At 35.2% G+C, this 15,143-nt stretch overlaps 1 protein-coding gene across 3 annotated transcripts in view; it reads left to right on the top strand.

Annotated features, from left to right (window-relative positions):
• Nucleotides 1–15,143, top strand: part of Nasp (Nuclear autoantigenic sperm protein) — a 218,189-nt gene that overhangs the window by 114,260 nt on the left and 88,786 nt on the right. For all 3 annotated transcript variants that reach the window (XR_016548137.1, XM_090390866.1, XM_090390867.1), the window contains 2 exons: nucleotides 2,312–2,482; nucleotides 13,522–13,826. Coding sequence is in view for 2 of the 3 variants with exons in the window: in XM_090390866.1 (XP_090246992.1) it covers nucleotides 2,312–2,482; nucleotides 13,522–13,826 (476 nt within the window). In the remaining variant the exon portion in view is untranslated. The remainder of the gene's footprint in view (nucleotides 1–2,311; nucleotides 2,483–13,521; nucleotides 13,827–15,143) is intronic.

Below are 15,143 nucleotides of genomic sequence, written 5' to 3'. Positions count from 1 at the left end.
TATTTAAGTTGTAAATTAGCAGTTAGGAGTGTATGAGATAAAGGAAGATTGGAGGTGCCATTTAGGATTCTATGAACGACTTTGATTGCTTTTCTTCAGCCTCATTGCTCAGTATTAGTGCCTATATGCACATATCATTGTTTTTTTTTTTATTCCTGATTATGGCAATGTAACATTGCTGAAATATCCAAGTATTACTTAGTTATTATCATTAATATTTTAGTATACATTATTTCTTATAAAATAATAGTTTTCATCTCTATGAATCACATTAAGAAGGACAGTGACATTAAATCTGATGTAAATTGGAGATGTTAATCTCCTCGCTTTACTTTATGGAAATGGTGTATGTATTCTTAGATAAATTCAACTAGTTTGCAGATTCCTTAACTAAATTGAATAACTCCTGGAACAAATTTCACATGAAAATCAGTAATAAAAAGACCAAAATTTTGAAAATGGGCAAGAAGACAGAAAACTTCAGTTGCATTCTGAATTGCAAATGTATAGAACAAATAAAGTATTTCAGCTATTTAGGCACAAATTTCTAGTGAAGTTGGCAGATTAAATGTGGAAATCGATAATAGAATTAGCAAATCTGGAATGGTGACATGTCAACTGAATAAATTTGTCTGGAATAAGAGAGAGAAATTAGAACATTAACTCTCTTACTCATGGATTTCAGAGCTGGATTAGAAGTAAAACATTTGATTTAAGACTTGAAACCACAGCTGTGACAGTCCTGAGAAAATTTTTAGTGAACAGATATCATCAGTGGCAGTTATTAAAAGCGACTTGAAATTGAGCAGAGCTAATCCCAGGAAGTATGGTCATGCAAGAAGAAAGATTAGCAAAGCAAGTGTTTGAAGCCATGATGACAAGAAAAACACCCAGAGGAAGATAGACGTTGGTGGATTGATGTAGTTGGAAGTGCCTTAGAAGTTGGTGTCTTGACAGATGACCAATAAATTTGGAGGAAAATTGTTGATAGGAAGTTAGTAATGATGTAAACTTCATGTAGCATTTTCACAATATCCTATCCCCCCCCCATCAGGAATTTGATGATGCCACTGTATTCAGTATGCCCAAAGTTTCCTTGGTCCCAAAGATACTAATTACATTATTGCCCTGAGGAATCCTCCAAGCTCATGATTTTCTTTGTTGCTTAAGTCATTTCAGTTTGTGCCTTCTTTGTGTATGTCATAGATGATACTGTTGAGCTAAGAAAATATTGGTTCATAAATCTTTAGTTTTATTAATTGTATGATAGTTTATAACTGTTTTATGTAGCTTTTTTTTTTTTTTTCAGAAAAGTTCAACATGAATTGTAATTTGTGTTGAACTTTTCTGTTATGTTCAATTAATTTTCTGACTTTAATATTCTAACTTTAATTCTTGTTTAATATTCTTACCAATATTGCTTGCTTATTGCTTATACTGTATTTCTTCTTAATTTCATATGGCATTTAAAGCAAGCCAAAATAAGCTATTAATTTACAGCCATGTTGAGATAAATTTATTGGGCTTAATTATGTTGTGGATGTTGTCCTTCACTGCAGAAAAATGAAATAGACCTTGCATGCAGTGCTGCTTTTTCACTTTCTTGTTGGGATGTATTCTTTTGCTTGCATTATGTTGAAATATTTACCATTTCAAAATAAAATTACTTCCATAACTTTCAAATATTGCAAAAATTAGTAACTCTCATTACCTAGTGTTGAAAGATTTTCCACTTGGTTATATTATAAATTAAAGATACCAAGAAATTATATTCTTGGTTTCATCCTTTTTCCAAGTATAAGTAAACAAAGTTTGCACGTGAAGTAATACTTCATGACAGGGCAAATTTCAACATATATCTCTAACTACTTTCTAATTAAATACTTTAACAACATTCAACATCTTTCTTAATAATATGCGACACCTTTTGGCTACTTGTATGTGGAAATATGACCTGCATTATTTCAACCGTGGTATCACTTCTGGGTCTGGCTCCCACTGATGAGATCTCCTCAAAGGTCGAAACTAGTCTGGATAGTTGCCTTCCCATAATGCTATGCATTATACATGTCCGTAAGGATATGTGCATTGCATTATGAGATACTAAGGCAATTGATGTGAAGTTATTTCGTGCACAAACTTTGCTTACACTTGGAAAAAGGATGAAATCGAGAATATAATTTCTTGGCATCTTTAATTTATCTTATTACCTAGCTGATGAAGTTAGTGTAAGGAAGTTCATTTTTAGTTTATGAAATTGCAATGTATTTGTTGATAAGGTTGATGCAAACAGTTTTTTTATTTTTTTAAGACAAGCATCAGGAAACAAAGATATGCAGCTTAAAATATCTGATGTTCTTCTGAAATTAGGAGAGGTTAGTATTGAATCAGAAAATTACAGACAAGCAGTGGAAGACTTGCAGAGTTGTCTGAACATCCAAAAAGAACTATTAAGGCCTGATGACAGACAAGTAGCAGAAACGTATCCTTTATAGTAAAGTTGTCAGCTTTGTGTGATCTTCTTATCTAAACTGATAAATATTCTCATCTTTGAAAAACACACATTAATTCCCTTCCCTATTTTAACTGGTAACTGGTAATTAGTTTACGGAATTAACAACGCATATAAAGTATATTAATTAAAGATAACTTTAATGAATAACTTCTATATTTCGGCAACGTCACATTGCCATCTTCAGGAACATAAAGATATGGTATGTGCACGCAGGCACTAACACAAAGCAAATGAGGAAGAAAGCAAGAAACTAATATTGTTCCTAAAGTCCTAATGGTGCCCTCTTGCGGGCTTATTTGGTAGCCTTGGCAGTTGGGCTGAAGTTCTCATAATGTAAGTCTCCCAAATTTGGGGTAGTTTCATGCACCCAAATTTGTTGAGGTTAGGAACGTTTTTTTAGAGCTGCTGAAGATTCTTTGAATAATCTTTCATATTTAAACTTGCTGCGATGAATTATTTTTGTTTTCTTCCAACGAATTTTGTGGTGGGTATCTAAGGCATGGTCTGCCAGCCCAGAGCGGCTGTACTGGTGAAACCGGATGTAGTCTTGGTGTTCTGAAATCCTGATATTTGTTGTTCTGCCTGTTTGGCCAAAGTAGGACAATTTGTAGCTGCAAGGGACCTGGTATACACCAGGTAGGTCTAGGGGAAGTGGTTGGTCTTTGGTAGAGCGGATAAGGGATGCCAACTTTTTATATGGTCTGTAACAGGAAGTAAGGTCATATTTTTTGAGGATATTGGTTATTTTCTCAGAGGTGCCCTGGATGTAGGGGATGGTGATAGACTTGGTGTAATCTTTATTGTGGAGGGAGGTTGTGGTTTACTGGTTTTAGTATTCTTTGGATTTTTTTTGGGTTATAGCCATTGGCTAAGAAAGTGTTGAGGATGTGGTTTAGTTCAGTAGTTAGGGCCTTGTCATCTGAGCAGATTAATTTTGCCCTGTTATATAGTGTTTTTATAACCCCATATTGTTGTGAGGGGGGGGGGGGGACTGCTGGTGAATGTATCTGCCAGTGTGGGTGGGTTTTCTGTGAACAGAGAAAACCAAAGATCCATCAAGCTGGCGGGTGATTAAAGTGTCTTGGAAGGGGAGGGTGTTGTTTTCTTCTTTTTCTAAGGTGAACTGGACTCTGGGGTGTTGGTTGTTTAAGTGTGTTAGGAAGGAATGGAGTGTGTCTGAGCCATGTGGCCAAATAGCAAACACATCATCCACATAACGAAGCCAAATAGTGGGTTTTTGTGGGGCGGAGTTTAAGGCTTTCTCTTCAAATGTCTCCATAAAGAAATTGGCCAAGGGTGGGGAAAGCGGTGAACCCATGGCTGTCCCCTCTATCTGTTTGTAGAACTTTCCTTGCCAAACGAAATAGCCTGAGTTTTTTGTGAACTGAAAAAGGGCTGAGATATCGGGAGGAAACTTGGCTTGGATGAGCTCTAGGGTTTCTTTGAGTGGGACATTAGTGAGTAGGCAGGAGACGTCAAAACTGACCATTATGTCAGTGTGTTGGAGTGTGAGGTTTTCTATACTGGCTTTAAAGTTGGCTGAGTTTTTTATGTGTGACGGTGTGTTGCCAGTGTAGTGTGTGAGCGTTTTGGCTAAATGTTTGGCTAATTTATATGTGGGGGAATCAATGCCATCCACTATGGGACGCAATGGCACATTTTGTTTATGTATTTTTGGGAGTCCATATAATCGGGGGGGGGGGGTCTAGAGTTATAAGGTTTTAGTTTGTTGGTGACTTCCACAGGCCAAGAAGTGACCTTCTTAAGGAGTCTGTGGAGAGTTCTAATCTGAGAGCTGGTCGGATTATATTCAATGGGGAGGTAAGTCGTATGGTCTAGTACTAAGCAGTTAGCTTACCTTTGTAGTCTTTTTGATTGAGCACCACAGTGGCGTTTCCCTTATCCGCCTTGGTGATTACTATTTTTTTGTTGTTTTTCAATTCCTGTAGGGCTGCATATTCGTTTTTGGATAAGTTGGTTTTTGGAGGTTTGGCTTTTGTGAGAACACCGACTACATCCAGTCTAACGTTGTTGGCGATATGGTTAGGCAGGTTGCGAAATCACGTTCTATCTGGATCATGATTTCTTCGGCAGGTGACGTTGCCGAAATGTAGAAGTTATTCATTAAAGTTATCTTTAATTAATATACTTTATATGCGTTGTTAATTCCGTAAACTTCCCTATTTTAGTCTCAATAGTTGTACAACTCTCAAAATATTTAATTTCATTGCCGATGACTTCACATATACTGATTTATATATAAACATCATTATCAGTTTCCTGAAATTTGAAGGTTATTTTCTGCATACAATATTCTCCTCCATACTTTTCTGTTCACTTTCTCTGTCAAGTCAATGATTCCCAAATCATTCTGATCCCTCTGGGTATTATTTTTCTGTTTTCAGAGTCATACACTTGGTGTTTTTTTCCAGCTGATTTTGTGTATATTTGTTTGACTTTTCATCTTTTCTCTCCATTCAACATGTTCCAGCCATCTAAATATGCACCCTGTAATTTCTTATATGATTTTTTGACATCATTCCCATACATGAGAGGTTCAAGGCCTATAACAAATAAATGCCATGTGTGAGCTAAAGTGTGGATAATTTATAATTCTGATATAATCTTCTCTGTTGTTGTGATACTAACTGTGAGGGATCCAAGACAGATATTGCTGTTTCTTTTTTGGTCTGTTATATTCAGTATTTCTGCACAATATATGACCATAATTTGGTTTTATGAAGCAAGCACTCCTAAATTAAATTGTTGTTTAGTAGGTTTTGTTCTCTACTTGTATTTATCTTTGGACTTTGTTGTCACTTATTATTGGACCATTATATTTAACTATAATTTATATGTGTGAAACTCGTTCATTATGAAATAACCTGCATTTACTTCTTGTTTTGCATCCTTCAAAAACAGACAAACTGACAAGAGAACAAATGCACTTTAAACATAATATACCAGTTCCGTTCATTGTTATTATTTACAGTATCTCCATGGGATCTGGAGATTCATCACAGGAGAACCAAATCAACCATCATACACACAAATTCTATAATACCTCTCCTCGAATCCATTCACTGTCAGGGAACTTGCAACCAATTCTGGCAATCCATTCCACTCACTCACCACTCTCCATCCATGCAAAAGATCTGGTCCACACGGATGCCCCTAGTTCTGTGATGATTTGTCATATATTGAAAAATTTTACTTGAATCAATTTTATAAAACCCTTTTAATATCTTAGAAGTTTCTATCACGTCTTTTCTTTTCCACCTATCAGCTATACTTTGTAGCCCTTCAAACTATCCTTGTATGGAGTATTCCACAGTCTTGTCGCCATCTTGATCACTTGTCTCTGAATCTTTTCGACCACTTCCTGTCCCATCCCCCAAGGAACCCAGGTGACCAAATCTAATGTGCAGATAGCCTTATAAAGAGGGACAATAACTTCCTTATCTTATTTTTTTCAACATCCAAGTAATTCATTGAGCTATTTTACCAACTTTTGCAATATTCCCTCTTAACTTTAACTGTATGTCCACCATTATCCCCAAGTCCCTAGCCTCATCAATTTCCTTGCAAACCAGTACCATCAATATTATGATACACCATATACAACCTTTTCCACCCGAAGTGCATAATCTTACATTTTGCAACATTAAATTCATAACCATTATCCTTTTCCCACAATGCCTATTTATTTAAATCATACTGCAGGATATCTACATCACCTTTATCCTTCTTGGTTTTGTATCAGCAAACAACTGAATATTCCCCCATCATTCATTGCTTATATCATTGATATATACAAATTAAAGAGTAGTGGCTCTACTTCAGAACCTTGAGGTACCCCACTAGTCACCATCATTCTCCTGGACTCCACTCCACTATATACTATTCTCTGGTGTGTGGCTGTCAGCCATTTCCCTATCCATGCTACTAGCTTCATATCCATTTCCATCCTTTCCAGTTTTTCTTTTTAACAGTTTTCCATGTGGTATTCTGTCAAATGCCTTGGCAAAGTCAAGCAGTATCGTGGTGTAGCCATTACATTTATCCAATTCTGCTGTCACATTTATTATAAAATGTGAATAAGTTACTAAGACATGCCTTACCTCAGGATACCTACCCTTTACACATACCCATGCTGCCCACTATAGAGTAGTGCATCCCTATCCACCCACTGTTGTATTTTACCTTTCACCAACTTTTCCAATACTTTAACAACCATTCTTTGGATGGCTGCAAGGATTTTAAGGGAAGTTATAGGTGCATCACCCCAAATATGTGAGCAGTATTCTAAACATGGATAGATTTGTATATAGTGAAGAGTTTGGTGTAAAATAAGCTCTTGAGCGAAACAGAATGCCACATTTCTTGGATGCTAAGGAGGCGGCTATTGATATGATGTGTTTATTGCTGGGAACTGGAGGTAAGCATTAGTCCAAGATTTGATCTGATCTTGACTGGTGAATTGTGTATTACTGAGAGTAAGGGTAGGTGAGCCAGGATCTCTTTTGCACGAGAAAAGCAAGACTGTTTTGGTGGCATTGAACATAACAAGGTTGTTCTTGCCCCATTGGAGGATAGTATGGAGATTTAAGATACTCGTTTTAGGTGATTTTGTAGCTTGGGATGTCAAAGTACTACATGATTTGTCAAATGAGGAGGATGGGTGGAGAGTGCTTTCATCTGCAAAACTTTGGATGAAATTAGCTCCATCCTATCACTTATTGAGTAGTGATAGGATGGAGCCTTGAATCACTCCAGCATTGAAATTGAAGCTCAAAGAGAGGAAGCTATCTACCATGACTTGCAGAAATGACCAGAGAGAACTTTGAAATAAGTATTCGAATAAATTTGAATGCTTGTTTAAGCTGAAGCCATGCTTCACCGCCCTAACTTGAATCAGAATGACTTCCTATCCTTATCAAAAATATGAGAAAGTTTGATTAGAATAATGCATCATTAAAGTTTTTTCAGTACTATTAACACCAAGAATGGTATTTTATAAAGACATAAGGTCTTAAGAAACCAACTAGATACTACATCTATCTGATGATCTGTTGAGTATGATACAAGTTTTATATATGCAATTTATTTTTGCACTATTATGATTAACCTTCAGTTAAAACATAGCTCTATTGGCGATTTAACATCATACTGCTCATTCTATTTTGAATCAATTGTTTGCATGCTACCTTATATTAATACTTAATCCAACCTGGTCCCATCTATTTCCTATTCCCAAATTTAAAGAATACTTGAAAGGAACAAAATTTACCACAGATGAAATCATATCTGCAGCTGAGGATTGGTTTGTGCAACAAGGGAAAGACTTTTTTCTTAGAGGATTGCAAATGATAGAGCAGCATTCTAGCAAGTGTATATATATAACACTTCATAGGGAATAATGTGTAAGTTGCATGGTTTTACCTCAATTCCTTCATGATTATCACAACTTTTCAGACACACCTCGTATGTCACAGTCAGACAATCTAGCTGATGACATAATATTGATATCATCAAAATACAGCTGAAATGGTTGGTCTTGAAATAACTATGACTAAAACAAAAGTTCTTAAATTAAATGGCAAATGCCACAAAGAAATTAATATCAATGCACATGCTGTAGAAGAAGGTAAGAATTTTGCCTACTTGGGAGCAAATGTAGATACTGAACGTGGAACTAACAAGGATATGATGCAAAGATTTGACAAAAGCTAATACTGCTTTCAGAAAATTAAATATTTTCTGCAAATCATCAAAATACCATAATAAAACTAAAATAAAGATTTTCAGTAGCAGTGTTAAGACTGTATTATTATATGGATGAGAGACATGGAAGCTGACCGAAAACAGGAAGCCAAATTTAAAGAGGCTTCAAACAAAATGTTTGCATAAAATAATAAAAATATTTTGGCCCTAGTGTATAACAACGACTTATATAAGCTGATTGAGCAAAAAAAGAGCATCACCATATGAAATAAATAAATAAAATGCAGATGGAAATAGATTGGGCAGATACTTGAGAATGAACCGCAGAGAGATTCCTATTTTCTGTTCCACTTTAAGATTGCAGCCTGCTCAAGAGTATTGATGTCGCCAAGCAGTTACATCCTCGTTCTGTGAAAGCTGATGCACGTTGCCATTTAATCTGCTTAAAGCCAAGATCCTCAAACATCTGATTGTGTGTGCTGCTCATACCTGAAGAAAAATGCATGAATTTTTTGATGAATGGCACACCAAACTAAGTTGTCAAATCTTTGTGCAGAGTACTTCGCACTGGATTGGCCGAATTCAAGTCCCCCGTTGTGCCCACTTTTTGGATGCTGTCTTCAGCACATGTGACCTCTTTTTATCAGCTTTCACACCGAAGTTGATTCTCTGAAACAATGGTCAGCTCGCTCACTATCGTTACATTCTCTTGAACAAATAATATGTCAAACGGGATAGATTTAGATTGCAACTCCAGATTTTTCTGTTTGAAATTCTCATGGGAAAACCTGGATGAGATCAGTCAAAGCAAATTTTGATGAACATTTCGAATAGAAAAATCTGGAGTCGCAATTGAATATCTATCCCGTTTGACATGTTATTTGTGCTGATTTTGAAATCATGACATGACTAAGGAATAGTGTGATTGGTCAAAACAATCAGCCAGTTTATTTAGTTATTTATTTCTGTGGTTTTTTAAAGTAGTACTAATTTTTTAAATGTTCTGTTTAGTTCAAAAAAGACTAAACATGCTTACAGTTTTATGCTCAAATGATATTTTAATTGCATCTTAAGAAGAAACTATTTTCTGTTGGTGGAATTGGCCTTTTTCCATGAGGAAATGATTTCCTGCAATCTTAAAGTGGAACAGGATATAAAGTGGCTTTGACATGGATCCCAGAAGGAAAACAGGAAAAGGGGAAGGCCTAAATTAACTTGAAAGAGAATGACCTAAAAGGAAAGAGGAATGGCTGGTTGGCAAAGCTGGAGAGAAGTTGAACTGATAGTCCAGGACAGGCATTTGGAAGAAATGAATCTCAACCTTATGTGCCATGAGGCACAGAGAGAGAGAGAATAAGTATGTGCACAAAAGCCACATGCTGTTCAGGATCCTTCCATTTTGTTCTAGAAATAGGACATGAAAATAATTTCTGCACTAAATTGATGAACATATTTTGTAACCATCATAGAGGATAAATGAATAGTTGATGGAATAACTCCGTAGACTGTCATTTAAAAATCAGAACTGCAACTTCATGTAGAAAACCCACACTTTACTAAAACAAGTTTGCTGCTTTAATGAAGAGATGGTATCCCATTTGCAACTGTTCACCCCAAGTAATTATCCTAAATGAATTATGAAGGACTCTTGTAACCTGTCCCTTTTAATATTATTGGTTGCTCTTTCTTCTTAGATTGCAGTAGACATTTGTAAAAATAGTTTAGAAATTCATAAGAATCCTGTTCTTGATTTATCTTTTCAGTATCTCTAGTGTTTCCATATTTAAATGATATTAATTACTTTTTAGCCATTGCTTGCTACTATACAAAATGAGTTGTAACATGGTTAATATGTTACAGCAATTAATGGAAGAAAATTGCTACAGTAAAACAAATTATATACAATTTCTACATGATTCTTACAGGATTATTTATTTCATTGGAGTAAGCAATTTACTTATTTCATTGCAATGATTATAGTAAGGCTTTGTGCTCATGGCAAGATCAATAACAATACAAGTGTCAGTTCATTGAATTATACAAGGCAAACAAAATATATGTTTACCTTATAGAATGAAATTTAAATTTAGAATAAGATATGTAATTTAATATAAAATATTTGTGATACTCTAAAAACTGATTAAATTGTGTTTATGGGAAATTTTCACAATCTATTAATTTTTGCAATGTTATTTGCTTTTCAACTGAAAGGGAGTTATCTTTCATATAGAAGTTTCAGGACTTTTCCTCTCAGAAATTGGTTTTTCATCTTGCAAATCAGGCAAACTGGCCATTTGAATACATGCAATTAACAGACATACAGTAATATGCTGGCCTTGTAGCTGAGTTGCTTCAACTGTAAATCCAAATCAATGAAACCCTCCATGCCTAGGAGCTTGCCTGCAGTTTAAAACCATTTATGTTCTTTGAGTAAATTTATTCTTATGAAGTTTCTTTGTTCTGTTTTTAAATAGGCAGTTCTGTAATTGTACATCTAGTTTAATCCTTTATTCAAGTGTAAGCAAACAAAGTTTGCACCTGAAGTATCTTCAGGATTGAGGCAACTCATAGTAAAGGTGGACCAAGCTCTCATCACTCCCTGTCTCAGTATCTCCCATAATGCAAAGCACATCTCCTTGCAGATATGTATAATGCAATGCATTAAGGCAGTGTTTCTCAATGTGGGGCAATTTGAATATTTTTTTTTTGGGGGGGGGGGGGGGGACAATTAGAAAATGTACATATTCGACCAGAAATGCTGAAGTATGGTGGTATAAAAGTCTTACAGTGGCTGCACTGCATAGTTCAGAAAGCCTTGACAGAGGGACGAATTCCCGATGATTGGAGTAGAGCTCTCATAGTACCCATATATAAAAAGGGAAATAAAACTGAATGTGAGAATTACAGAGGTATTTCCCTACTGAGTGTTCCTGGCAAGATATATGCAAGTATACTTGAGAAACGATTGAGAAGAATTGTGGAAGAAAAGCTTGGTGAAGAACAAGCTGGATTCAGGCCAAATAGAGGCTGTCAGGATCAGATCTTCACTTTATGACAAATAGTCGAGAAAGCATGGGAATATAACAAAGATCTGTATTTAAGTTTTGTCGATTTGGAAAAGGCATATGACAAGGTGCCAAGAGAGAAGCTATTCAATACGCTGCAGTTATATGGTGTCAATGGGGCATTATATCAAGCAATACTTAGTCTTTATTTGAGTTGTAAGTCAGCAGTTAGAATTGAAGGAAGTACAGGAAGATGGTTTAATGTTAAATCTGGTGTGAGACAAGGATGTACATTATCCCCTCTGTTATTCATTATCTATATGGATCACATTATGAAGGAAAGTGGTATTAAACCTGATATCAAAATTGGAGATGTTAATGTCAGCTCTTTGCTTTATGCAGATGATGTTATACTTCTTAATAAATCCGCTGCAAGTCTGCAAGATTCTCCGACTAAATTGAATAGCTGTTGTAATAGATATGGTATGAAGGTCAGCAATAAAAAGACAAAGACAATGAAAATAGGCAGAATCACTGAAAATGTCAACTGTGTTGTGAATGGAGAACCTCTGGAACAAGTAAAACATTTCAACTATTTAGACACGATTTTTACTGAAGATGGTAAATTAAATATAGAAATAGACAACAGAATCAGCAAAGCTGGTATGGTGGGAAGTCAATTGAGTAAATTCATATGGAATAAGAGAGAAATTAGTCGGAACACTAAATTAGCTGTATACAAGACAGTGTTCAAACCAGTTTTAACTTATGGATCTGAGAGCTGGGTCAGAAGTAAAACACTTGACCAAAGACTAGAGACCGCAGATATGAGAGTCCTGAGAAAGATTAGAGGCGTGAACAGATGGCATCAATGGCAATATCATATTAAAAATGAGGATATTAGGAAAGAACTTGACATTGTTAGCATCCAGGAATGCGTTAGCAGAGCTAATCTCAGGTGGTATGGTCACGTAAACAGAATGGGTGAGGAAAGATTAGCAAAACAAGTGTTCTCTGCCAGGTTGGCAGGAAAACGACCCAGAGGAAGACCAAGATATAGGTGGATTGATACGGTACAAAGTGCCTTAGACGATAGAAATATAAGATCTGATAATGTTGGAGTCTTGACAAGTAACAGACTGATTTGGAGGAAAATTGTAGATAGGAAGTTAGTAATGATGTAATTTTTTCATGTAGTACTGTCATATCCTATACACCCCTTCAGGGTACATGGCAGGAATTTGATGATGATGATGACATATTTATATTATACTTTTTCAGAACTTGGTTGACTGTTATGCTGGGGGGGCATCAAAATCTTTGGGACATTGAGGTGGGGCATGATCCAAAAAATGTTGAGAAACACTGCATTAAGGGAAGGGCCACTACCCAGACCAGTTTTGACCTTTATTGAGGTCTCGTCAGTGGGAGCCAGACCCAGAAGTGGTGATACTAAGGCAGAAGCAATGGAGAGGTCATATTTACTTATACGAGTTGCTAAAAGGTGTACCACCTTATTATTAAATTACTCTGGATTTAGAGAAAGATGTTGGAAGTTTATTTTCCACTTGGTTAGACTATAATAAATTTAGTTTAATTCTTTATCCAAGTATAAGCAAACAAGTTTGCACCCGAAGTATCTTCAGGACTGAGGCAACTCGTAGTAAAGGTGGACCAAGCTCTCATCACTCCTTGTCTCAGTATGTCCCATAATGCAAAGCACATATGGGAGATACTGAGACAAGGAGTGATGAGAGCTTGGTCCACCTTTACTACGAGTTGCCTCAGTCCTGAAGATACTTCGGGTGCAAACTTTGTTTGCTTATACTTGGATAAAGGATTAAACTAAATTTATTATAGTCTAATCAAGTGGAAAATAAACTTTCAAAATTGTACATCTATTATCAATTAAGTCTAGTTTTTGTTTCTTGAAAGTAGGAATATAAACTCATTTAATGTATTTGTTTGAATTCAAAATGTCAGATTTATTCTGTTCACAGACAGTGAATGCAGAAAAGAATAAGTATTTGATAGTGCTTTTTATTTTTTCACATAACACTACTCCTTCCCTCCTCTTAGCATATAATGATTTTGGATGATTGTTTAATAATTCTGTTATTGAGAAATTTTTATACCAAGAAGGAAATTTAGGGGAAGAGGGAAAAAAAAAGTTATAAAATTCTTTATAAAACTCTCCCACCTTCCATTTCTCTCCTGAAATGACTGATTTTGTTTTCATAAACATTCATATTTTCCCATGAACCTTGACACTTACAGATATTACCAGTTAGGCTTGGCTTATTCTTTCGATAATCAATTTACTGAGGCAATAAACTCTTTTAATGGTGCAATTGATGTTATTGAAAACCGCATAGTCAACTTGAAAAAGGACAAGCCTGAAGGAGTAAGACCATCTAGTGGCCTTGAAGATGAAGATCCAAAAGTTTTAGCGGCGAAAGAAGTTGAAGAGCTTGAATCCATTCTCCCTGATATTAAAGCAAAAATAGAAGATACAATAGATATGATGCACAGTACTGAGCAGGCATTAAAAGAAGCTGCTATTCAGCGACTAGAAGAGGCAAGTTTTTTCTTCATCCTTTTATTTTGCTATAAGTCTATTAATTTCTTAGTGCTTTCATACATGATGATGATTGCTGAGAAAGGAGTAATAAATATTTTGTGAAAAATTAATAATAAATCAATATAACCACTTATTAACTATTACAGTGTTGCTTCACATCCACTGTGAATTTTTTTTTTTTTAAACCAGTCTTTAAAAAATGCTGGAGGTGTTCCTTTGTATTGAAGTTCTTAATAAGAGTTCAGTTTCACTGAAGAGATATCACTAGGATGAGGTGCTGGTGCAGTTCCTACTTCAAGTCATCTTTTGCTTCCATTGCAGTTCAAGTAGTATATTTTTTTATTGTCTTGGTTCAGTGATTGTCAGTATGCAGGTTTCTGGGCCATTTATGTTGTTTAGAGCTTCATCCACCTAAAAGTTCATTAAAAAAAGGATTAAATAATATATAAAACTGTTTGTTCTTTGTAGATTGTAAGTTTTATATAGATGTTAATCCCACATGTGACAAGATGAAACCTATGGTGCATCAGTACAGTTTAAACAGGATTTGCTTCTGGGAGAAAGAAAATCTTCTGGTTGCTGCCACCATCACCCCTCCTCCTTTCTGTAGTGAAGTAAAATATCAGTGTTTTCTCATTAGGAATGTTTTGATACAATTGCAATTCCATTGATATTGTTTTGCACACAATGGTTGTGCATTGATAGCCTGCATAACATATGGATATTTCTAAAAACTTGCTCTGGGCAGACTTCTGAACTTATAAAATGCTTTGCTTTTTCACATTTTTATTTTATTATTTTTTATTTATTTTACTTATTTTATTTTATTTTTTTTTCATTAATGTGCATTTCTTGTTTCCCACAAATTCGTCATTGTTTACCTCACTGCAGCCAAATTTTCATATAACTGTGGTTTTATTATGCAGATCAAATCTCATTCTTCTCCAGATTTGTTTAGCCACCTGCAAATGATACTTTTTCCTTTGGTGCACTCTCAATAGATAACTTGCATGTAATGAATAAGATTGCATTATTTACAAAATAAAATAAATAAATAACATGCCGTAAATTTGCCTTTACTCAACTACATGTAGGAGTAGAATGATTGGCTGAGCTGTGCATGCTTCATCCATTTAGAATTTTCAGAAGTTTGTAATTTTATTTAAATTCATTTTACCTTTTTGAAATTGAGCATACAGTATTATTTTAAAAGGTTGATTAAAACCTTTTATTTTAAAGAAAATTTTGAAGATTAGAATATGAGATTCTTGTAAATGAAAGTGGCAGTAAAGAACATATTGCTATAATTCAGTAATTG

Source organism: Typopeltis vanoorti, chromosome 3 (genome assembly GCF_054136105.1).
Source record: "Typopeltis vanoorti isolate ZY-2024b chromosome 3, IOZ_Tvanoo_1.0, whole genome shotgun sequence".
NCBI classification, from domain to species: Eukaryota; Metazoa; Arthropoda; class Arachnida; order Uropygi; family Thelyphonidae; genus Typopeltis; species Typopeltis vanoorti.
Note: the sequence above shows the minus strand (reverse complement) of the source record. Positions and strands in the feature narration are given on the sequence as shown.